Source organism: Strix aluco, chromosome 4, assembly GCF_031877795.1.
Source record: "Strix aluco isolate bStrAlu1 chromosome 4, bStrAlu1.hap1, whole genome shotgun sequence".
NCBI lineage: Eukaryota > Metazoa > Chordata > Aves > Strigiformes > Strigidae > Strix > Strix aluco.
Window position 1 is genome coordinate 9,762,687 of NC_133934.1, and position 26,618 is coordinate 9,789,304.

At 36.5% G+C, this 26,618-nt stretch overlaps 1 protein-coding gene across 1 annotated transcript in view; it reads right to left on the minus strand.

Annotated features, from left to right (window-relative positions):
* POLN (DNA polymerase nu) overlaps positions 1–26,618 on the minus strand; it is a 106,703-nt gene that overhangs the window by 10,975 nt on the left and 69,110 nt on the right. Inside the window, exons 19-22 of the mRNA XM_074821959.1 lie at positions 23,012–23,143; positions 20,032–20,142; positions 15,877–15,955; positions 2,066–2,133 (exon numbers count right to left, since the gene is read on the minus strand). Coding sequence (XP_074678060.1) covers positions 2,066–2,133; positions 15,877–15,955; positions 20,032–20,142; positions 23,012–23,143 — 390 coding nt within the window. The remainder of the gene's footprint in view (positions 1–2,065; positions 2,134–15,876; positions 15,956–20,031; positions 20,143–23,011; positions 23,144–26,618) is intronic.

Genomic DNA, 26,618 nt, shown 5'->3' on the forward strand with positions numbered 1-26,618 from the left:
CTTCATCATCTTTGTGGCCCTTAGTTGGACTTTCTCCAGTTTGTCCATATCTCTCTTGTACTGGCGAGCCCAGAACTGGATGCAGAACCCCACGTGTGGCCTCACCAGTGATGAACAAAGGGGAAGGAAATGAATGAATGAAGAAATGAAGAAGGAAATTAATGTGTTAGGTTGGTCTTTAGAGTTAAGGAAAAGATATTTTATCACTCTTGTATTCTGAGGTGAATATATCTGAAAGTTACTGTAATGCAGAATTTTCTTTTTTCTTTGCCTCCTAGGGCAAAGTAGAGACAAAACTAAAAATCAATCTTCAGTCAGGAGAATGAAACAAACTTCCATCTTGAACACTCAAGCTTGGCAGCCTATGTTAAGTGCAATGACAATTTCCAAGTTATCTCAGACCTCTTGACTGCTCAGGTTCATTTCCTAAGGGTCATTTTAGCAACTTCAATTACATGGTGATAACTTTGAAGCAGAACAAGGAATTTACAGGTATGTTTGTTCTGCACACTGCAGCTAGATGTGAAGATATGCAAACTAGTAACACTGTTGTGTGTAGAGCAAACACATCTTGAGTATTTGAACTGGACTCTTTGTTTTCAGAAGAAAGCCTCTAGCCACCATGTTTCTATAGTGGGATAATTTATTACTGTCATTCGTATGATGGCTAGAGGTGTTTTCTGTTATACTGGAAAAGTACTGATTTTGCTGAATTTACTACAAATTCATACTAGTAACAGAGATCAGAATTTGACCTAATGAGGGCAGACTCTGTGATTTTCTGTATGTATAAGCAACCATGAATCATTTTTATCTTTTGGGTATAATATTAGCTCTGTACTTAATGCAAATTGATGTAAAACAAGATAATAAAAAACCTTCTATGCTCTCTTACAGATCTCATTCAATATACTATGCTTTCTGACTCTGAAACTACGGCACTTTTAGACATTGGCCTTTTCTGAGTAGATACTGCAATCTTTGGTAAATTGTATGGTGTTTTTTTAATTTAAACCAGATTTGAACTCCTGTATTTAGAAGTCAAATGTTAATACATTAACCTAATTCATTACAATGCCCCTAATATACTGAACTTAAACATTTCCCAGGTTCTTTGTTTTGATTAGATGGAGGTTTAATGTTCTCATTATGAACTAATACTCACAAGAGGGATCAGTGACAAAATGAGACTAATACAGCAAATTGTGCTGTTTAAATGAATGCAATGCAGGAAGTTGAAATTAATTTTTTTCTTAGATGTTTAGCTTATAATGCAAGATATTCCCTGTATTGGTTCATTTAAAATATTTGCAACACTATGCTAATTGTTTTAGCCAAAGGTATTGTTGAACTTCAAACTAGACCAAAGTTTGTGAACAAACGTTTGGTGCCTACAGGAATAAATCCACTACTTACTGGAGAAGAGACCCAACAGCCTCCTATGTGCCCTTGTTTGCTAGCTAAATTTGTACCAGATGCTGAGACACAAACTCTGGCTTAGGAAATAATGTCTGGAAGTAAGCCAGACAAAAGGATAAAAATGTAGGCAGGAACTTTTACTAACCCTTAACCTTGAAAGTTCCATCATAAAGTTCTCTTAATATAAAAAAAGCAGTAAACTAACCTAGAAATTACAGTACATTATATTCTTACATAAAGAATTTCATACTTTAAGTAACAGGCCCCAACCATAAGTATTTAGGAAGTTACTTTCCAAGCCATTCTTTTTAAGCTGGTTTATTTCCCTCTAAACCCTTTGAAACCTTGGAGAAAGTATTACTATTTAGCTTTACAGAATTCACACACTGGATGAGGGAATCTTGATGAGAAAACTAAACACAAATAAGCATGTTGATGAACTCCAGATGAGGAGTGTATCACATTTTATCTACATAAGAGCCAGTGGTTTAAAACACTCAGAAAAATCTGCTTAGTATACATTTTCTTAATCATGAGGATCAATGTGCTGCTTCTTGTTACATTAATTCTTTATCCTATGAGAAATAACAGGTTATATGGAGAAAAAAGGGAGTGGGGGAGATAGAGCAAGAGAAATTATATTTACCTGAAAATTCCTGGATTTGAGAATCTTCTACTTCAAACAACAACTCGTCATGAATCTGGGCAATTAACCTGAAAAATTTCAGAGACTTTAGGTAACATATGCAAGAAATTTCTAACAGTGCTTTCCATTTATATCATCAACTCATTGTCACATGCACAATGGATATGTTAAAGTGAAAATAAACAACCTAAGAAAATGAAAAAAATCATTAATGGAGTTAAAAGGATTGCCATTCCACATATTCTGAAAACATAAAGGCCATGGTCATAAACCCAAACTGCTTGTTAGCTTATAAATGTCATCAGGGATTTGATGATGTGACGAGGTATTACTTAAAACCAATGTAATTTGCAGAAAATTGCAAGAAATTATAGAGACAGGATATGTTTTGTTAATATAGCTTCTTTTTTTCAAGTTGAGCTGGAATAAATGCGGTTGCAAATGGGAGGTTTTACTAATGCAAATTAGGTCAATACTAAGAGTACTTGGCTCACTGGTAGACCAATATTCACTCCTAGTTGGCCAGTGGCTTGAGTCCTTTCCAGGAAATAATCTTTTAAAGTAGGTGTTCTCATGCTGACAAACAAGCCAGTTGAAGAATGAAAATGTAGTCAGAGACACACAATCTGATCTGTTGCTTCTGCTATCAGGACAGCTGCCTTTGTAAGGACAGAGTGTACAGATGAAAGCAGTAACATCTTGAAAGCCATGCAGCTATGTGTACCTGAGCTCTTCAGTTAGAGCTGTTTTGTAACGAATTTATACTGCTGCTTTGTTTTTCTCTTTGTCTGTATTATTTCTACATTGATAGGTCTCTTGCATATGGACTGTGACTTAATTGTTCAGTGCTTACAGGACTAGCAGCCTAAATTGTTGGTTTGGGTGCAAAAGTACTTTCACAATGGAAATGATAAATGTGTTTGATTGAATCAAGTCCATGGCAGAATAGACATAATCTACCACATATAATCCCTGAGTGTGGTTCTCACTCAGAAGGAAAAATACTGCATATCTGATTAGACTGCATTCCTACTAGGTTTATTTTATTACTTCTTTAATTATTGTAGCTGGGATTCTAAGTCATGAAACTGTACCACCTGTTTCCAAATTGTTTTGCAATTTGTATATAATGTTTAAATTAAATGCCCACTGTAGACTTTTCTTAATACCTAGCAGTTATTCAAGTAAATAATTCTTTACAAATGACTGAAACATCAGTATGGTTACTACTTATAACTTTTCACAGCTTTCAGGAAAATATCCTAAGATAGTTTCACACTGCCTTAAATTACAATGTGACATTGACTAACAGTGTGGTAAGCTCTAATAATAGATCTTAAATTATTAGTCACTTACAACACAGTCAGAAGCAGAGTGAAACAGATTAACATATTTCTAATAGGAAATTGGAACACAGGATACAAAAAGAAACAGATAAAAAGACCAGGATCATCTGTAGCAAGAGAATACACTTACATGAAAAGTTATAATTTCCAATGCAAGTAAATTAATTAAAGCAAGAGATTCCTTACAATCATTGAAATGACAAGTAAAAAGATATAAATCAGAAAGAACTGTGAACATTAAATATGAATATACTGTGAATCAATGGAGTAAGAGAAAATAATCGCATTGATTAAACCAGTGCAATAAAAATGTGACAGACTGGTTATTATTTGTACCAGAGTAGTGTCTCATGACTTCAGTCAGGATTAAAACAAATTCTGAATATTTAGTAGGAAAAGTCCTTCCTTAGAAGAACTTACAATATACATTAAAAATTTTATCATAAATTTATCAGGATTTAGGAATGGAGGAAAAATAATTGGATTTTCAAAACCACTCAGCATTGGATCAACTGATCACCTCATCTTCACGTTAAAAGTAAAACTAAGTTCAGGAGGAGCAGCGTTGGACCAGAGATGTGTCAGACAGAGATGTGTCAGACCACCTTATGTGTCAGAAAACCTGTGGAAGTAATGTGAACTGAACTCAAAATTTCTCTCTGGACAGCACAATAGACTTGACACAACTCTACATGCTCCAGTTCATCTACTGAAAGCAGCACAGCTATTTCAGCTCAGTTCTCCATCCTCTTTCTCATTGCTTATCATCCTGAATAGCACTGCCTATCAGCTCGGTTATATTGCCAGTTAACTGAGGAACAGCACGGAGTTGCAGAATTACATCTACTCCATCTTAAACATCTAGTGGTTAATTTGAAGCTCAGAATATTCTGTCTGCTAAAATAGAGAACTAGAAGTTAGCATTGCTGGTTCTCTGTCTAGCTCTGCTGCTCTCCTTCTAAGCAATGCACAATTAGAAAATGGGGATAATATTTAACTCAGAGATGTGACATCTAAGAAATAAGTATTTCTAATGCACTTCTATTTTCGAATAAAAGATATTAAGTTTTAATTAATGCTAAACATGACTTCCTAGCTTGACGCCAAGAAGTAGACTGGTATACTCTATTTCCTCCATAATGTTCATCAAACAAGCTATATTTTTTTTTATGATCTCTTATCTCTTTTTCTTATTCACCTCACATCAACCTAATGGGTTCTACTCTTGCAGGTTTACAGTACAAGGTCACCTGTATTTTTTCAGGGTTGTTAAAGTAATAATACTTGCATGCAATATGCTGTTCCAAAGAAGGAAGAACTCAATTTGACACCAATGCAGATGAAAGAAAAAATCAAAGCAATTTTTACATTCAAAATTCATAGCTTTCACCGTGCCAGTGCATGCACCCACCCACCCTTGAGTGAAAGAAGTTTGAAAAAACCCCTATACTTTTGCTTAATAGATTAATTGAATCATCTTCACTTTGAAGGAATATTGAAATTGCAAGCTCCTCTCATTATCTCTTGCTAAAAGGTATGGTAAACTAGATTAGAAACTGCAAACAAGGCAGAGACTAGTATTTTTCTTGTTATACAGATGATAAGAATGCCTTTGATTTAAAAGCTAATATTTTATTAGCTATTTTCTTGATTGCCTGCAGATTAGGCATGATTTTTGACGAATACACACTTGATTTCTTCTACTGAGAAACATAACCTGCGTCTGAGTATGACTGTGGTGTGGAATGGAGATACTGCTACAACCTGCACCTCCAAATGCAGAAGTATTTCTGTAATTGCCAGTCTGAAGGTGGCTTTTGACATCAGTTTTTTGACATCATAATATCCTTCTTAAACTATTACGCTACACTATAAAATTTTAAAAAGAAAATCTTTTTTTATTCTCTTCAACACTACATTCATCATTCTTCCAGTTTCCTATGAAACAATACAGAGACTAAACTTCCCAGGTGTTCAATGGATCCAGCCAGTTATCATTACTATATCATAATCATTGATTTATATGTGCCAAAACAAATTAAACTATCAAGATTTTTTTTTCATAGTTTTCTATTTATGAGGCCATATTGCCTCCTTATAGTATATTTTTTCCTAGTACCAGGCCAGTTTGTCTAATATAAGAACAAACGAGGATTTTGTTTGTTACTGTAAAGCAATAGATTCCAGATCTGGACCTCTGTGTTCTAAAGTACAGAATGGCAAGTTTTTCCATCACTACTTCAAATGCGTTGCCTAGAAATAAGTACACTATTGAACGGACTTCAACAAAACAGCTATTACCTTATTGGCAAGCAATTGTATTTCTTTACCATTAAAGGAAACAACATTTGTCTAAACTGCAAATGAGAGCGCTGTGGCATGACATGCTGCAGACTCTATTGTAGGAATACTCCATAGAAGAGGACAGTGCAGGACAAGGAAAAAAAAGACAAGATCGTCATAGCAGTCTTTCTCGGAAGCTGTTTTTTAACAGCCATGTGCTGTGTTTCAGGCCATTACAATGTGCCAAGAGATGCTCAGACTAATTAAATTCATGCTCCTATAGTCAAAGGATGAAGGTAGGTTCTGACTTAGATGTTCTGAACTGACATCTGGAAAACTCCAACTCTGCATCGGCTTTGTGGGGGTACCACCTCCTAAAACAGCTACCTACATTGGATACCTGAAATTAGACAGAGAATAGTCCTCTGTACATTTTTGTGATACATTTTTGTATTAACGGGGGAATTTTTGCTGCTGTTAACACATCCAAAGCATAACATGGACTTGTCTTCCAGACTGGTCTGCATGAAGATAATACAAAATATAAATCATCAATGAATTCCTACAGACTAACTGTTGGTTAATTTACTCCATCATTTGGTAGCAGGCAAGCTGGACCCACCACATGCCACTTCAGACCCCTTAAGACTCACCTCAATCTCAGTGACTCACCTCAATCTCAGTTGCTGTCTCTATCCCTCACCACAGCCCCTCCCATGGGAGGTCTAACTAAGCACAAACAGCATGAAGGCAGGGCTAAGGCATATGTGTAAGATGCCAAGTATATTGCTTAAAAAATATCTGAGAGTAGCTCACATATTACATCTAACTGGCCGGTTTAAGCATATGAACAGAAAATAAATTAAAATAAGGTTTAAAATTAGGTAACTGGGAAAGCTTTAAGAGGATAATACAGTTGCACTCGATGATCTTAAGGGTCTTTTCCAATCTAATTGATTCTATGATTCTATAAGGAATTAAGGGCACCTTATTCTGACTAAGAACCGGACTGAGAGCCCAGACTAAAATAGTTTAAGATGCTTCCTGTTGGCTAGCTCTACCAGGAGGTTTCTGGAATGAACTGATGATAACTTCCTTCTCCAAGTGATAGAGGATCCAACACAGAGAGGTGCTGTGCTGGACCTTGTTCTCACCAACAAGGAGGGGCTGGAGGGGAGTGTGAAGCTCAAGGGCAGCCTTGGCTGCAGTGATCAGGAAATGGTGGAGTTCAAGATCCTTAGGGCAGTGAGGAGGGTGCACAAGCAAGCTCACTACCCTGGACTTCAGGAAAGCAGATTTTGGCCTCTTCAGGGATCTGCTTGGCAGAGTAGCATGGGATAAAACCCTGGAGGGAAGAGGAATCCAAAGAAGCTGGTTAATGTTCAAGGATCACCTCCTCCAAGTTCAGGAGCAACGTATCCCGACAAAGAGTAAGTGAGGTAAGAACACCAGGAAGCCTGCATGGATGAACAGGAAGCTCCTGGACAAACTCAAACACGAAAAGGAAGCCTGCAGAGGGTAGAAACAAGGACAGGTAGCTTAGGAGGAATACAGAGAAACTGTCCGAGCAGCCAGGGATCAGGTTAGGAAAGCTAAAGCCCTGATAGGATTAAATCTGGCCAGGGATGTCAAGGGCAACAAGAAAAGCTTCTATAGGTACATCAGTGATTAAAGGAAGAGCAGGGAAAAGGAAGACTAGGGAAAAAGACTAGGGAAGACTCTGGAAGGAAATGGTAGACTTGGTTACTTGGCATATGGAGAAGGCTGAGGTACTCAATGACTTTTTTGCCTCAGTCTGCACCAGGAAGTGCTTCAGCCACACCACCCAAGACACACAAAGTAAAGGCAGGCACTGGGAGAATGAAGAACTGCCCACTGTAAGAGAAAACCAGGTTTGAGATCATCTAAGGAACCTGAAGATACACAAGTCCATGAGACCTAATGAGATGCATCTGCGGGTCCTGAGGGAACTAGCAGATGAAGTGGCTAAACCACTATCCATCATATTTGTGAAGTCGTGGCAGTCTGGTGAAGTTCCCACTGACTGGAAAAGAGGAAACATAACCCCCATTTTTAAAAACAGAAAAAAGGAAGACCCAGAGAACTTCAGGCCAGTCAGTGTCACCTCTGTGCCTGGCAAGATCATGGAACAGATCCTCCTGGAAACTATGTTGGGGCACTTGGAAAATAAGGAGGTGATTGGTGATAGTCAACATGGCTTCACTAAGGGCAAACTGTGCCTGATAAATTTGGTGGCCTTCTATGATGGGGTTACACTATTGGTGGGTAAGGGAAGAGCAAACTGACATCATCTATCTGGACTTGTGCAAAGCATTTGACAGTGCTCTGCATGACACTCTTGTCTCTAAATTGGAGAGACATGGATCTGATGGATGGATCGCTCAGTGGATAAGGAATTGGCTCGATGGTCGCACTCAGAGTTCTGGTCAACGGCTTGATGTCCAAGTGGAGAGCAGTGACGAGTGGTGTTCCTCAGGGGTTGGTATTGGGACAAGTGCTGTTTACCATCTTTGTCAGTGACATGGACAGTGGGATTGAGTGCACCCTCAGCAAGTCTGCCAATGGCAGCAAGCTGTGTAGTGCAGTCGACATGCTGGAGGGAATGGATGACATCCAGAGGGACTGGGACAGGATGGAGAGGCCCATGAAAATCTCATTAAATTCAACAAGGCCAAGTGCAAGGTCCTGCACATGGGTTGGGGCAATCCCAGGCACAAATACAGGCTGGGGGATGAGTGGATTGAGAGCAGACCTGTGGAGAAGGACTTGGGGTATTAGTGCATAGAAAACTGAATGTGAGCCAGCAATGTGCACTCACAGCCCAGAAAGCCAACTGTATCCTGGGCTGCATCAAGAGAAGTGTGGCCAGCAGGTCCCTGGCCTCTACTCCACTCTCATGAGACCCCACTTGCAGTGCTGTGTTCAGCTTTGGGTCCCCCAACATCAGAAGGACATGGAGCTGCTCAAGCAGGTCTAGAGGAGGCCACAAAGGTGATCTGGAGGCTGGACCACCTTCCCTATGAGGACAGGCTGAGAGAGTTGGGATTGTTCAGCCTGGAGAAGGCTCGAGGGATACCTTCTAGCAGCCTTCCAGTACTTAAAGGGGCTACAAGAAAGGTAGGGAGGGACTCTTGATCAGGGATGGTAGTGATAGGATGAGGGGTAATGGTTTTAAACTGAAAGAGAGTAGATGTAGATCCGATCTAAGGAAGAAATCTTTACTGTGAGGGTGGTGAAGTACTGGAACAGGTTGCCCAGAGAGGTTTTGGCTGCCCCCTCCCTGGCAGTGTTCAAGGCCAGGTTGGACGGGGCTTTGAGCAACCTGGTCTAGTGGAAGGTGTCCCTGCCCATGGCAGGGGAGTGGGAACTAGATGATCTTTAAGGTCCCTTCCAACACAAACCATTCTATGATTCTATGATCTTCAGAAAGAAAATGGTGTGGCACCAACCGGTTGTCTGATTCTGAGCTAGAGTACTCAAATGTAAAATTTCCATGCAAAATTACCCATTTTATTTCTAATTTGAAGTCATGCTGAGAATTAAATCATAACTGAACACGAGATTTCATAAAGGCAAAGGATCCTCTTTGGAGAAGGAGCAAAAAAGGTGAGTTATTTGAAATCCATCATAGCTTGTTTGTGTAAAAATTGTAGTTAAAATTAAAAACCTATAATGCATTACTTAAGAACATAAGACAATGTTAATAGTTAAGTTTTTATATAGGTACAATAAAAAATTTATTAAAAAAGTTACTAAAAGCATACTATTTTCAAAAGGGCATTAATGATCACTTGATAGCACAACAAACATTTAGAAATACTTTTAAAAATCAGACATTATTCACACATGTTTTTTTTCTCATTTAAAAAAGCACTATTTCCCTGATCATTGAAATTAATACCATTTTCTGATACAACAGTATCAGATTTTATATCCCAAATATTAATATCCTTGTCTGTTATCCTATGTTATCTCCTTTTTTGATGAATAAAATAATAATTCAACTAGTAACATTACATTTTTTCATTTTGCATTTGAAACCTCTAAATGCATAATGGGAGACTTCAAAGTTGCAGATAGGGGAGTACATGGTTAAAAGCTCTGTATATAATGGTAAGTTTAAAAAAATTCCCAAAAGCGCATAAAAGCTGTTAAGTGGTTAGAAAAAAACAGTAAGAAGAATAAGATATTTTGAAATCAGATAAATGGGGAATATGAAAAAAATAATAACAAATGAAAAGAGGATTTATGTTCTGTAACTGAAAAAGAAGAACTTAATGACTTGAAAATTTGAGAAATTCATACTTAATAAATCCATATTTAATAAAACAAAATATTGGTTTAAAAGGACTGTAATGAAACACATTGCCAGAAAAAGCCAGAATGGTTGCCCCTGTAACACACACTTGTATGGATTTCAAGAACATTTAGAGATTATGACATACAATGATTTGGGGGGAAGATTTTTAAATCTTCTGTTTCAGAACTTAGACTCATCCCCACGATCAGAGCAAGTTGAAAATCTGCAGGCAGACAGGCTATCCTACTACAAATCTTACACCTTCCTCCTGAAGCATCTGCTACTGGCCACACTCAGCAATAATGGACCAGATGGATGTTGGATCCGATTCTTCTTAGAAATTTCTATGTTCCCTACACTGAAATGGTATTAATTTTTTTCTGATACTACCTGTTAATGAATTGTGTCAGTTTCCCCACAATGTACACAGATTCCAGTGGAAAGAATGCCTATTAAGTTGTCATGTAACTAAGGAACAAGGTTATGATAATTTTGTAACATTTCGTAGATTTTTCAAGTTTCTTGTGAAGGATTCCTAATGCCATAGTATAAAAACTATAGCTTAAGATATATCATGCCTGCATAGATGTTACCTGCATTAACTTTAAGCTACTTCTTTCAGTGTTTCCATAATAAAGACTAAGATATTTTGACATTTTAACTATAAAAATTCACCTAACTTGTGAAATTTGTTTTTTTAGCATCTACATCATGAGGAGCAGGAAGCTGAACAGATGGTTAATTAAAGAGAATAGAATTTTTGCATGTACTCAAAAGTGTTTTAAAACATACCAGTCTAAAAGGTGACCTACAAAAGGTTTTTATAAATGCAAAGTATTTATTTATGTTGAAAGACCCATATAAAGGAACATTGAAAAACCTGATACGTCATGAATGTCCTTTTTGGCTGTGATATTTAGGCATATTAAATACATTTAGCTCTTTCTATAAAGAATAAATCATTCTGACTTGCGCTGGCTCACTATGCATGAAGTGTTCAGGTAACAGTTCACCATCTTGTGGATATGTGTGAAATACTGCTTTGAATGCTTGAGGAAAGTAATGATTTTGTTAAGTCACACCACGCCTAGAAATACAATGTTATGTGGCCACTTTGGGAAGCAAAGAACTACATAGTGGATTGGGACAGCAGTTATGGAAAGCTCACAGTAATTTCTGACATAGCAATACGATCTAGGATGTTTCCTTCTGCTAATGAATCAAGAGCATATGTCTGTGAAACAAAAATCTTACTCTCCTCTCAAGCAGAATCCAAAGCTTTTATCTTTTCCCTGTGATTCTATTTCTCCAGTGTTAGGCTAAGGATAAAAGCTGGCCATCTTGCTAGAGTTAATCCTTCAGAGCAGATCTGCAACCATATACTGTGAATTGTGGGCAAAGTACCAGACCAATAACCATTTACTTGAAAATCCTGGGTAACTGCTACAGGAGAAACATGAATCAAAACAATTCTTTAAATCCTGAAAAAACAGATAAAGGGACATAAGATTTATGCCCAGAATTAAAGAAAATTGTCACATATAGCAGCAGCACTAAGCAGTTTATGGAATGTATTTGGTTTAAGCTATGATGTAATCAAGAAGTTGGTTTTATTAGTATGTCCTTTTGTATGAATCTGAGAAACAATAAGCAGTCAATAAAGTACTAAAGCTTGAATCCCTACACACCTTATAAAAATGCCTCTAGGTTCTTGTGTCTAATTAAAACTTGAAGCCACTTCCAACAAATGAATCATTTGTGATTTATCACATGATTTGTATCTGAAAAAAATCTAGGTCACACAACACAATGCTTGTTCCTGGGACGATTAGGGCTGTTTCTAATTTAGCTATCTGTGTAGAAGCAAGCTGCATTTACAGTTCACCAACTCAGAAGATCATTAGGTTGATTAAAGTGTTTGTTCCTTGAGGAAGACATACAAAACCTCCAACATCACTGCTACTGAAAAGCAGCTGGGACCAAGAAAATAAGATGTGCCTTTTCCTTGTATTTGCTGGTGGCTCCTCCTTTTTGGATCATTCATTTATATCTGGCCTCTTGCTGAACCTGTCTCTTTAACTAGACTCCGGACATGCTGAGAAGTAAAGCTGTGTGTTTGTGGCACAGGTCCAGTGCTGAAGGAACAATAAATTGGTGAGAAAGCAGAATTGCTGGATTCACACCAAATTACTCAATAGTTCTGTAGACTTGTTAAATTTAATTTGCATGTTGTTGGGATATTATAATCTTTAATGACTTTCTGAGAAGTCCATGTAGCAGCAGATAGACTTTGGGTAACGCCAGTGCATCTTCAGCTTACAAAGTGATAATTTTTACAAGAATTGCTATAGGCAGCAGTTCTTCCACAATTTGCCAGCATTATTCTTCCTTACCAAGTTTCCATGTGTCTGTCACTGCAATGATGTTTTAAACACTGAAAATAACTACAACTGTCCACCTGAGTACCTTTCCACTCTCATCAATTCCATCAATCTTTCTTTCAGCTGCTACTGTTTGCCTTGATCTCACTTCAGAAGTTTCTTTGCTATCATCTGCCTGCAGGAAACATTCTGTGGAGGTTCTGTGAATTGTATCAGACAGGTAAAAGCTGGCACTTGAATAATTTATGTCAGCAGCGCATTTTCAGTAAGCAACTTGGCCATCAGCAGCAGAACAGCATCTTAACAAAGATCTAGGTAATATGGAAGAAGTCTGAAGAAATAATTTTGATTACTCACCAGTGCCACACAAACTGCAGAGATGTTAACACTGATGCCAGTAGCTAACCCATACTAGTATCAGTTCCTTATCATATGTATTACACTTAATGCTACTTTTCCCCATTTCTGTAAAATTATTTCCAAGTAACTGATTGACTTTTTATTGTCAACAGCGTAAGTTGCTAGGCTGGCATTTGAAATAAAAGATGAAGAAACACAAAGAGACAAAGGAGACTGCTGGATGACAGAACAGCCATTGATCAGTCACGGTGCAATATACTGTTTGTCAAGAAGGCCTCTCTGATGAAGCATCATGAAAATGTAACTTGATTACTTTTACCTGGCTTCCAAATGCAGTATCATATGTGCAAACAATAACTGAAAATCTACTGGCTACTAGTCCTACAAAAATGAAGCTTCCTACTGTTGGATCAGAGCTTGATCACAGCTGAACAGCTTACAGTGTTTGAAAAATGAATGCAGTGCTGTCAGTGGAGAAGACTACAAACATACCTGCAAACTAACACTAAAAACTGTAAGACCTTATCTAGAATTTACTTTATTTTTTTTTATTTCCAAGGTAAGGAAGACAAAATGTTGAGTGTTAGTCACTACTTGGCTACGCCTAATAGGATACTGTCTCCCAGTATAATTGTGGGGTTCATAATCACTTCTAACGCAGATATATAAGATACTTCTCTTTGATATGCTGTTCAAAGTGAAAAACTTGTTTCCAAAATTAGAAGTTCTAATAGGGAAAATAAATACTTACAAGGAGGTGAGGATAGAAGATAGTAGTGTGGTATCTTTGGAAGGAATATGATCTGATATGATGATAATAGGAGATTGATTATATTTCTCATTTTGGAAGAGCTACCGTGCATTCCTGCTGTTACAACAACAGCACCAATTATGTATACACTTCCTTTTAACAATATTTTTCAAAGTGCTTTACAAAGGATGTTAGGATTGTTATCTTGATTTGACTGATAAGAAAATCAAGAAACAGACCACTGAAAAAATAACTAACTGAACGTCACCTGGCAGACAAGTGGAAACACAAATTTTCAAGTTTCAGTCCTGTACTCTTCTGGCAAGACCACAGTGATGCTTTCAAATGCCACCATCCAACCAGGTGAGTGTTCACAGAATTTATAAAGGCACTGATTGTGCTTTTCTGACAAGCCTGGCTTTTAAGTACCTACTAAATATTACAGCAAGGAGCCATTAGTGACTATTAAAAGGCTCTCTTTTAGCAAAGCCATCCAGTTGTTAACGGCTGGCAGGAGTTCAAAATTCCAGTTTAAAACAGTCTGTCTCCTTTAGATGCCTTTGGAGTCTTGGTCTTTCCCAGCTGTGACATTTATGATAGGAATAAGGATAGGCAGTGATACTTTTCTGATGTCTGGTGTAGCCATTCCTCTATGCTTTCACAACACAAGGAAATTCAACATGTAATACTTCAATACTTCCTCATGTCTGTTACCTCCTTAGCCATTTGGTGATACTATTTTAAAAGAAATAGTTTTGAGAAAGGACAACCCAAGGAAAATTTTCTGTTGAGAGAAGAAAACATTCACAAGCTTTACCAGATGCAGCACTGGTTGCAAAAAACTTTGGCTTTCTCAGAATTACAAGAAACAGCTAGTTACTGAACCTCAAGATCTGTGTGGTAGGTAGGAACTGCAGAAGTGAGTATGTTCTTTGCCCTCTCACCACCTCCACTTGCCTCCTCCATTAAAGACTGTTGGCTGCTTGTCCCAGAAGGCAGCTGCTCTATCACTAACCTAACACAAAGTTACGCCTGCTACAGAAATTTTCAACCAGGTCACAGCTGCCATTCTGGTCTCTTTGTACAACTCAGAAAGCAGAAAGAATTATAATCAGCACAGAGAATCTGCTCCAAAATGTACAATGCAATATGTACATCATCCAACATTTAATACATAAATGTATCATTGTCTGAATGCATGCAGGATCTCCACCAAAGAACCATTTCCCATTTCATTTTGTTCTGGTGGGCCAGTTATTTCTTTTTGTTTTGGTAATAGTTCAACAGTATTTTGCTCAAAAAGTTGCAAGAACACTTAAGAGTGTTATTCAGAATGAGTTTTATTTTTGGTATAGGAGTGATTCTACCTTTGAATTCAATATAAATGCAATTTATATTTGTAGTTCGAAATTATATCTTGAAACACTGCAAATAAGACAACACTGCTGTGTGTAAATGTAACACACACAGAGTATCAATAGGGTTAGATATTACACATAATTGCAAAGTACGTTTGGAAGGCCAAACACTGTTCCTTTGTACTGACTTAAACTCCCACTGAAGTCCTTGATATATGATTGCTACAGCTAAGTTTTTATGATTTCTTCTTCTGGATAACAACAGAAACACTGATGTTCTGCACTACCTGCTATCTCCACTTTTATCTGAATCCATGTTCTACTGGATTATTTACTATAGCATTACAAAAGATAAGGATCTATTTGTTTGGGGTTTTTTCTGCATGTTTGCCTTCAAAGTATCTTTCTATTGCAGCGAATAATAATGCTCACTCTCTGCACCATCCCCTCCATCCTTTATTACAGAAAAAGTAGACTTCATTATTTCTGCTAGTGGCATAAAAATATTGAGGACATTCTGTGATCTCCTACCCAACTATGAGCCGTCACAACAGAAGAGAATCATGACGACCTAGCTTTTCTTAGCAAAGGAAAGTCATCTATACAAGAATAAAAAATGTCCATTTATTTTGTTTGAGCACTGGTTTCCTGATTCCTGTTTTTTTCCCAGCCCATTGAATGTTCAATTCCCATTGTACAGTACACTCAAAATACAGGAAGGATATGATCAGTGGGCATGATTTCAAAGATGCAGAGCTACCACTGAACTAGATCTGACTGAGTTTAAATGGCCCCAGGGCACTTCATCGCCTTGGGATGGATTTACAGATCTAACCATTTAAGCACAAAGATAAAACTTTGAATGTATAAAACCATCCCACAAGTCCTTGCTTGTTAAAAGATTCAGAGGCATACATGATATTTCTACAGCTGCTTAAAATGGCAGAAACACATTCATTTCAGCTAATTTTGTTTTAAAATCAAACAGTTTTGCACTCATTCATTACTAACCTGGCTGTTAAAGTCGGAGAAATGACAACAGAGGTAAAAATCTCCACCATAGCCATTTTACAAAGATCAGCTGCAGATCCTATGAAAGAAAGTGATCTGCTTTTAATTTAAAGCATGTGAAAGGAAAATGTTCTTCTTGGAACTATGGCATAGGAGTGAAAGATATCTGAAGATTCTGAACTATAAGAATTTGCAAGACTAGCAGATTAAATTCATGTAATATGTGAAATAGATCATGAGATTAATAAATAACAAACTAAACAATTACACGATAATTAAAACCAGAAGAGAATAATATAAAATTATGTGTTAATTAAAGGTGAATTTGTCAGTCATGGCCATTAGTTGAAAAGCTGCTTTTTACAAAAAATGTCTGAAATTATCTAACTTTAAATTGGAATTAAGATCTACCTATAAATAAATTAAAATTTAATGTCACAAAAGGTTAGAACATTGTTGCAGTGCTACATGTCCATTTGGAAACTTAATTTTATGCTTTTTCATATTTCCATGTGTATGTAATGTATATTTATTATATTACAGTGTTAAGAGCAGTGGTGCATAAAACAGGGTCATGTTACATAATAGATGACACATTTCTGGTGATCAAGAGGCAGAATGATTCTCCAGGCCTGCAGTTTGGTGAAGGGCTTCTGTTCTGAATCATACAACAGGGGTTTAATACATTTTACATAAAGATTTATCAGACAAAATACAGAAACAATCCTTTAAGTAAGGATTGGAAGGCATAATTCTCCTTGTCCCATCAGATATCCTAAATGTACTAGAAGGTGACATCTTTCTATTCACTCCCCCTAACTCAATGAATTTTGAATTCTTTCTTCCAAATGGTTCCAAATGGTTCACCTTTCAGAGTGGGGATAAAGAACAGCCAGGTAGGCAAATGGTAAGGATACTCTGCTGGGAGATAACTGTATAATCACAGAATCACAGAATATCTCAAGTTGAAGGGGACCCATAAGGATCCTCAAGTTCAACTGCCAGTTCCTCACAGGACTACCTAAAAATAAACCCTATGACTAAGAGCATCGCCCAGATGCTCCTTGAACTCTGACAGGCTTGGTGCCATGACCACTTCCCTGGGGCCTGTTCCAGTGACCGACCACCCTCTCAGTAAAGAACCTCTTCCTAACATCCAATCTGAACTTCCCTTGATACAGCTTCATTCCATTTCCTTATGTCCTATCACTGGCCACTGGAGAGAGGAGATCAGCACTTGTCCCTCTGCTACCTGCCTTAAGGAAGTTATAGACTGTGATGAGGTCACCCCTCAGCCTTCTCTTCTCCAAGCTGCACAAACTAAGTGTCCTCAGCTGCTCCTCATAAGTCTTGCCCTCAAGATCTTTCAATGTCTTGGTCACCCTCCTCTGGCCACACTCTTATAGTTTGATGTACTTCTTATATTGAGGTGCCCAAAACTGCACATAGTACTCGAGGTGGGGCCGCACCAGTGCAGTGTTGAGAGGGACAAACACCTCCCTGGACCAGCTAGTTATGCTGTACTTGATGCACCCCAGGACACGGTTGACCCTTTCACCCAATAGAGAATATCTAAGAGATCAAGGAGATAGACTTAACACCTCTTCTTCTTCATGGTTGTCTATGACAAACTGCCTCCTCTGAATCCCATACTGAAGAGTCTGTTTTACTCATTAGCTATATCAAGGGCAGATCCACAGCTGATTATAGATGGCTATGTCTAATTGCAAATTTAGCCTCAAATACCTACCTTGTTTTCCTGTTCAAATGATGTGTCAAACTGAATCAATACAAACCAAAAAGGAACACATTGATATAAAAAGTAAGAAAGGATGTTTCAGCAAAGGTCAGGTAACTATCTTCTTAGTGATTGTGAGAATAAGATGATATAATTAAGCACTGAGTCCATCACAATTCATATGTTCTATATGCATTCTTCACAAATGTAAATGTAAATTATGTAAATGTAAATGTCAATGTAAAGTAATAAAATACAAAAGAATTCCCAAAATATTTTTTTCTGAGATATGTTTTTAGAGATATGCTATGTTAAATATTTAAAAAGAAAATAATTACATCCTTCTGGTTGATCTTGCCACAGTTATAAATAAATAATATAAAATAAATGGTTTGCTCTGTGTGGTTAGGTAGAGCTGAATTATAACTGAAGAATATTATCTTGTACATCGGTAAAGACTATTGAACTAGGAAATATTCAAAAAGAGAAAAAACACTATGAAAGAACTGCGAGAAATTCAGTTGTAAGTTAAAGTTGGAACTCTATGTTCCTCTCAATATTGTCATGCATCAGAAGAAGTCATCTGCTATCAGTTGCTGCTACTATAACCAAAATGCAAATTGCTTAAATTAATTAGACTATTAGATATAATTATAAAACACATATATTAAATGCAGTTTCATATACTGTGATAAAAAGTTTTAGCATAATTTAGAAAGTTTTTACAGTCTTAAGGTATTATCTCATAGCTGAAATCCTGAAATTAAAATACCATTGTTGTCGAGAATAAATTTTTTTATAAAATTTGGGATTACTGAATATTTTAGAGTTTTTAATCCTTGCTTCATCAGACTTTCTAATATTACATGCTTTTAATAACAGTATTTTTCATTCAATTTGTCCTCCAGTATTATTTGAACCGACAATGAAATATGATAATCTTATTATTGCAGGTACACGTAAGTGAGTGTTTCATAGACAGTCCTGTGATGGCTCTGCCTCAGCTCCAAGCTCTCTGGACAGATAGACATAAGCAAGTACTGCTCAGAAGGCCGTGTAGCTTTATTAATGCTACACTGTACACTCAGCAGGACTCGCTGTATTAGCTCAAGCATTGTGCCTTCAACTGGAGAGGGCTGCTGGCCAGCTGGATGGAAACCCAGGTAAACTGAACACAAGTGGCTGGAGAAGGTTGTACAGGCATGCCCGGTGTGTTACAAATATGCAAGCTTTGCTGCAGATTTTATAAGAGTATTTTAAAATTCTACAGTTGGGTGCCTACTATAGCAAGGCAACCATCACTTGAGTACAAGTATTATTGAAGCAACAGGGTATATTTTAGAATTGTAGATCTGTACATAGCCTTGCAGAGGCAGTACTTAAATTCAGTTACTAATTATAAGGGGTGTCAAACATGACATAAATACTTAAGTCATTTTTAAAATGAAACATTAAAATGAATAATATTTAGAGAGAAAAAAAAGAAAAAACACATGATTCTTTCAAAAGGAAAATTCAAATCACTTTATAAAAAGCATGCCATCACCATGTCTAGAAAGCACTTTTTACTTGCCTGTAAATTGTATGCTTCCAATATAACTTAATAAAAAACCTGTCAGCATCATCCAATTAAAAAAATTATTCTTCCAAGGGGTAGCATGGTAGGAGGGATCTCAGTCTTGGATTGCCAGCTCAATTTTTATTTTTTCGTTTAAGTAGCTAAATTCTGACAAGACTGAGCCCCAAACGATTTAAAAAGAGTATGTTAATGTATCAGACTAACTAACATTTGAGCACTTTATGCTGATTTTTACGTTTCCAACCTACATGGCAAATCTGCAAAGCTTTTCTGTGAAAAACCACCTTTTTTCTTGGCCTCCACACATTTAAGTTCGAATGTTCCTTACAAAGAATGAGTTGGGTTTCAAATGAAATAACAACAATGCACAGTTCTTGCAATGTTGTATATTTCTTAAACTTAAGCTATCTGGCAAAATAAAGGCTAGAATCTGTAAGCAGCATAATTACAGAAACCCTTCTGAAGTAACAGACTATCAAAACCAGAAAGGAAAATGTTTTAAGACAATAATACATCTGAAGCACTGAATTCTAGATATTCTCTCTACATATAGTTTGCATCTATACCTATATTTAACTACCACAGAGTACTACAGTGTATTAGAACATTGATACTGTTATTGTTGCTATTATGATACTCTTTACTAGCAATTTCCAAGGTAGAAAGAATACATCATTTAAACTTCTCTTTTGTAGTGAAATTCATGCCTCAGTAGTGTACTCTAGTAGAATACTAGAATATTAATTCTTTTGAGATTATCAGAGTTGTTGTCCACTGAAGCCAAGCAGAGATAAAGAGACAGGTAGGTAAGCAGGAAGGTAGGCAGGCAGTTTTTTACCTTGAACAACAAAATTGACAGCCTGCCTCTCCGCTTGAGTGCGTAGTTTGTAATCCTGTGCATTGATATTAGCCAGTGGTCTTTTACGTCCCATTATGGAAACCACATAACCTTGTAGGATTTAAATAGAAATTAGTATTCTTAGAGTGATTAAAATTAAATGTCAAAAATTATTTTTGAAAATAATACAGATTTTTGTAATTATGTGCTGCCTGAGTCAATTTAATATTTTGCCCTCTGAATATAATATTCAGAGCTTCTTTTATTTAAACCTTAAATGCTTATTGTACTTTTGGTCTAAGAATTATTTCATTCCGAGAATTGGTACATGTTATACAAGGAAAACTTCTGTTCATTAAAGCTGTAGTTTTATTAGGAATATCTACTGATATACCAGCAAACTCTCTCTATGGGAGATGAAACTATAAATACTAGCAGAATTAGCTATCTATTAGCAGCCATAATTAGCTTTCCATGCAATGAATCGTTTACTTGGGAATAGCAAAGAAAAATCAATTTATAGAGTAATTAAATAATGAATATTACACAAAATTATCAAATAGTTTTGGGGAAAAAACCCCTACCTTATAACTTTTTTTCCATTTTCATTACATGATATTTTCATGTCCCTTTCACAGCCAAACTTCCTTAACTCTAGTGTGGTGGGTTTTTTTTGTTTAAAAGAAATGCATGAGAACACAGTTAAAGCTTTATGTTAGGCCTAATGGCATATTTTGCCAAAACAACTATTTTGGAGGGCAAGTGAGAGAGCAAAAGAGATGTGAGGATCTTCTTGTCAAAATAACACACACAAAACCTTATCTCAACTTACCTTCAAAACTAAACTTTTCTTATTTTAAAAAAAATGAAAAATCATCCATGTTAAAAATATATCTTTACAAAATCCTTCATTATACTTCTGATCACCTTGTCTATCCATGAATTCTCATTAGATACAGAGACTGCCACAGAGTTTCATCTCCTCTTTGTCAACCAAGATATGCAAGCACATGTGGTAAGGAGACCTCTTCAAACACAAAGTTATGACCTTAGTATGGACAACGCATACCCAGACTTAGGTGCAAATGATGAAGATGGTTCTGATGAATTAAGACAGCTTTCTGCGAATTAGTATATTTCCAGGAGCACTGATACCAAAAGTACCAGTTTTGGAACAAGAAGCTGAATTATCTGGAGGTTAGGTTATTCTTTGGCAAATCAGTTCTCCCAATTTAACTAAGATTTTTCATGAAGAACAGCATGTAAGGATGGAATTCTTGAAACATTGGATTCTCTGTGTGGTGTGTCTCCACAACAGAATCACCCTTGCAATACTCAGCTGATTAGCATCCCCAAATAAATACCATCTTCCATATAATAGTGGCAGAGCATGCTTCTGTGGTCAAAGATTAATCTGCAAATACATATTTGAATGAGGTCTTACACTCATCTTTTTAATATGTTGATAATTTCATAAAAAAACCAATATAATAACATATATACTAATACAACTAACAAAAATATCTTCATCACAAATTAGTATTATATATATGCTTATCATGTCTACGTGGAGTATCAGACATTCATAATACCAAAATTATATTGCTCAGGTGGGTGCTGTTCACCTTTGAACTGCAGATAAGTAAAGAAAAGTTACCTTATACTGAGCTCACTATGTTGGAATATTTTTGTTGGAAAGTTGGAATCTGAGGTGGATTGACGAGAAAAATATTAAATAATGTTGACATGCTGCAGGTTTTTTGAGCTTGTACAATCAAAACAGATTGTTCTTCTACCATTAACAGTTAAAAAAATGGTTAATAGATGGGAGTGAGAGGAGTAGTAATTACTAATTAGACAAGTGTGTTCCGATAACAATCAAGGACATTAGTTATGACACTCTTGTCTACTAAATTCATAAACCAGATTCTTTATCACAGAAGTCTGGTTATTGAAATTCATTTACCTTTAAGAAAATAATGCTATGTTATTTTAAATAGATGAAAAATATATAATAAATTTTTAATATTTTACTAGATAAGTTATGTTGGGTTTAGTTACAGTTAAAACCAGATTTTCAGTAACTTCCCTTTTCTTTAGCAGTATTAATGAATGAAAGAATGCAACTGCATGACACAATGACAGTTCATGCATCCAGTAGATTTTTAAGCCCTGCAAAGTACAGAAAAAGGAATACTATCCATTTTCATGACCGGAAGTCAGTTATACGTTTCTATCATGACATTCACTCATACAATGATGGTTAATATTATATTGCAAATTTACTATTTATTTCTACAAAATGTCTTAGTACTGTATACCCCATTAAGAAACAAAAGAAATAAATTTTGACAGTTCTGCTAATTAGCTTTTAAAAGACAATATTTCAAAGAGCTATATTTTCTCTCTTCAAATTACAGCACTCCTAGGATTCACTAAATATAAATGAATATGTAGACTAACAAATTTGATGCAAGAAGAGTTTGCAGCTGCTAGCTCCAAGAAGCACTCTGCACACATCTGTCATCACAGATACCACCTGAACTTCAAGAACACAAATTCTGACTGATGCAAAGAATACTTAAAAAAAATTGACTCTCTAAATTGGCTCTTTGACTAAATGGCTGAACTTCCATGGTCCAGCAGCCATGTAGCATATTTATTAAGTAAAAGATTCCTCAGGCTTTTTTGCATTGTACATTGTGTGTCAAAATGATGCAGTGTAACTTGACATTAAGTAGGGTTCACTCTGAGAACACACATCTTATTCTGTTAGCATCTTTCTGAGAAAAGGCAGATAGATTTAACCAGTTCCTCTTAGTGTTAAGAAAGAAGAAAACCCAGTTCACCAAGAAATGATATTCCATCTTTTTTCTTGTCCCATATCTATCTGAATTTGGGTCAAGCTGAATCTTTGTTTTCACCACTGTCACATAGTGCTGATCAGTAAACAAAAATATGCTTACAGATTTTGGATTACCTTTATTTCGGCACTGTTCAATGGTTTTCTTTGTAAATTCATGCACTTTTTTGTATTTTTGCATAAAACTCTCTATAAATTGACTGGCTTCAAGAGGAGTAATTCCCAGGCAGTCAGCAAGACGTTCTTTACCTGGTGGTAAAGAAATTATCTTTATTATGCAATAAAGCAGAACAAAAATCCACTACATTCAATAGCACTGTTACATTCACAGTTAGCAGAATTAGTTAACTTTACTTATCTCTATGAAAGAGGATGGTTCTGATATACTACAATCATATTTCAACAAAGCAAATGTTTAACTTTGTGCTTGAATGTTTTACTGAAGTTACTGGATTAAGAATATACTTAATAAGAAGTATATAAGAAGTATGTAATTAAGAAATTCCTAGTTATAACTTATACCTATAATGTGGTTGAAATCTCTTTTGTTCACAGAATAACTTTGTCGCTTTAAGTATCATTTTACTAGTTTAGTGTTGAAATGTGCAAACTTTGAGGAGCAGATAAAGAATTTGAAATCAATGTTAAACAAGCACAAATGTGAATGAAGATCTAAAAAAGGATGGAGATGTGCCTGGCTGAGTTTAGCTAGAAGCTTTAGATTTGGGGTAGGAGTCCCAGAAAAACTTAACTGTTGAAGCAATCAGACTAAGTAGTCTGATTTTAGAAAGGCCGTTAGGAGTCTCACAGATTTCAAACAGTCTTAGGTTCCTCAATGTCTGTAAAAATCTGGGTCCAAGTTGTGAGATAAAAGGGTTGGAAAAAGAAAAAACAGAAAAAGTCTTTCAACAGAGAAAGGAATAATAGCTTTTGGATAGGATATAGGTGCACAGTATGTATTATGCTGGATCTAAGAGCAGTTATAAAACAAGGTGGAAAAAAGCTGAAGACAGTTTTCCAGAGTGTGAAAATATAAACTAAGAGCTACAGTTTAAACACATTTATAAATCAAACAGTTTCAGTAAAAATAAAACATACATCAACATTAGTCATATGAGGTTTGAAAGACAGATATATTTATGTCAGCTGCACAGCAACACAAAACCAGCACTGTGTCTGCAAATAACATACGCTGAGAGGCGATGTCTCAAGGCACCAAAGGCATGGAATAGTTATTGTCACGGTAGTACTGTCAAGAAAAATTATCTAGCATTTTTGAAAGAGAGAAGATTTCAGCCACCTAAATGCCATCCCTGTCAGTCTGATGTGCATTTCAGAACAATTCTGTAGCATTTGTTCTCAGTCATGCCAGGATCTGCACTGAGCTGCAGGAACACCGGTCTGGACAAGGTGCTGGAAGAAGAAATTCACAAGACATCCAGGATGGCTCTTGCTGAGCTATTATAGGTCTGTACTTTTATTTGACATCTAATTAATTTGAGTTTTCTTCCTGGGTCAGCAAATGACAAATCTATCTGCTAAAGCACATATTGTTAACAGTTAGGAGACTGATGTGGCTTCTTTAGAGAACTCTAAGTTTGTCCATGTTATCCATTTAAAGAACTACTGATATACAGAACAAAGTATTGCATAAAATAGTAAGAAAATTAAGCCACAATATCAGTAAGGAAGTCTGAAAGGTTCCAGGGAAATGCAGTTCCTGGGAAGCAAAATGAGAGGAATGTACAGCCACCTAATTTTGTCAGATCATGTTCCATAATGCAGGAACATTGGCTATGCAGAGCAACACTACAGAGTGGACTAAGGCTTCCCTGAGCACTCTCCTTGAGTTATGTGTGGCAGGGGAATTGTTAGCAGCAGCCCATGAGTGTTAGTGTTCTCCATTCTGTAATATCATCTTTCAAAACTGAAAATATCATTAGTTTCTCTGCTTTTCATTTAAACACCTTGACATCCCTCTGTGCTGATTCAGGGCTTGAACATACTGCCATTGAATGGAATTAATTCCTTATTTTATAGATGTTTAAGTTGTCTGTGCTTTAGTTTTACAAGATGACTGAGGCAGAAGCAAGTAAATTGAATTGCTCCAAACCAAGCAAAAGACAGTAATACTGTCATCTCTCTATATATTTGGCGTATTTATTAAAGTACCAACTCCTAGACATAATGAAATTCTCCTTTATTATACTATTTTCTATCCTCTAGGATTATAGAAAACACGTTGAAAATGTGAACCAAGTGTAACCTAAAGCTAAGAAAACAAAAAGAAAAAGATTACTATTTACTACATGAAAGACTTTCATTAACTCCTGTAAGCATAATACAGGCAACTCCTCAGGGAATGCTTCTGTATTTTTCAGTCCCCAAAGAAGTGAAATAAATATTATTCACACTCTTCAACTATATCAAAATATCTCCTTAATGAAAAGTTAGCCATCTTTTGAAGGGAGACAAACTGTGGGTGGAATTCAGTCCATCAATTTCAGGTATCTAACAATTATTTTTTGTCACCCCAGTTTCCATCTCAATAGTTCAATATCACTCCATGATATGTCATAATTAGGATCTGATCACGCTGCTAATGAACTGAAGCATCTTACTATCTTTCAGGTGCTTCAACTGCCCTCATTTGAGAGAGATACAAAGCGCAAACAAGCAAAGAGAGATACTTAAGCACTGCGCACTGAAATGTTTAGTGCATGGTAGGGAGCAAGTGAGGGAGTGCCAATACTCTGCTTAATCTAATCACTTAAGTTCTCTATAGCATGAGTAGACAGACACAGGCTCTACTGAGGTAGGCTCTAGCCCTACTAACTGAGGCATTTCCTTCTCTCCAGACTATAGACAGAACTACAGGGCACTCAACCAGTGATGATTCAGTCTGATTAAGTCAGGTATCTGCCTGTTCCACCCAGAGTGAAGGGAACAGATAGGAAATGTGTAACATCTTCATGGACCAAGGGGCAGGGGTGCTAATGCTTGTATTTTGTAAAATAATCTAGTGATGAAAACATTCAGGCTGGAAATGGGAGTTTGATTCCAGTCTCAGCATGGGAAGGTCTGAACTGGCACTGCAGAGAGCTAGTGCTGGGCTTTCTTAATACAGATTTTAAACACAGATGTTTAAAATGCAATACAGCTTAATGTAAAAATGCACGTGTGTGTATATATGTATTTATCTGTATATGCTTGTATATAATCTTACACACTCCTCTATACACAAAATAGATATTCTGGAGAGCTGAAATTGAAGTGTTTTTCTCCCCTCCTAGTTGAATGCCCTAAACAATAAATTGAATGCCCTTGGCCAACTCTGCCTTTGGTTCAAGGACTACTGATGACTCACTGCGAAAGATGGTTTAGAGAGCATTTTCATCCAGGAACCCAAGATGTAGTTTTAAGTGCTTCCACGTTAAATAAAACCTGCAACCTAGGGCTCTCATTTCCTAAATGAGTTTTCCAAGTACTCATCTTCTGTAGAGCTTTTGGATTTCTCCAGAAGACTTACATAAAGTTTAGTTAGCTGTTCACTAAAACAAATTCACAAGAGCTTGTTGGCTGATGACACACGCGCATCCGTCTTCCCAGAAAAGGTAATTCTAAGCACATATGAAGCACAAGGAGAGTTGGGCATCATTTAAGAAATGGTAGGCAGTTTTGGAAAGTAAGCAGAATGTTTTGATTTATCTAGGACCTGGGCAGG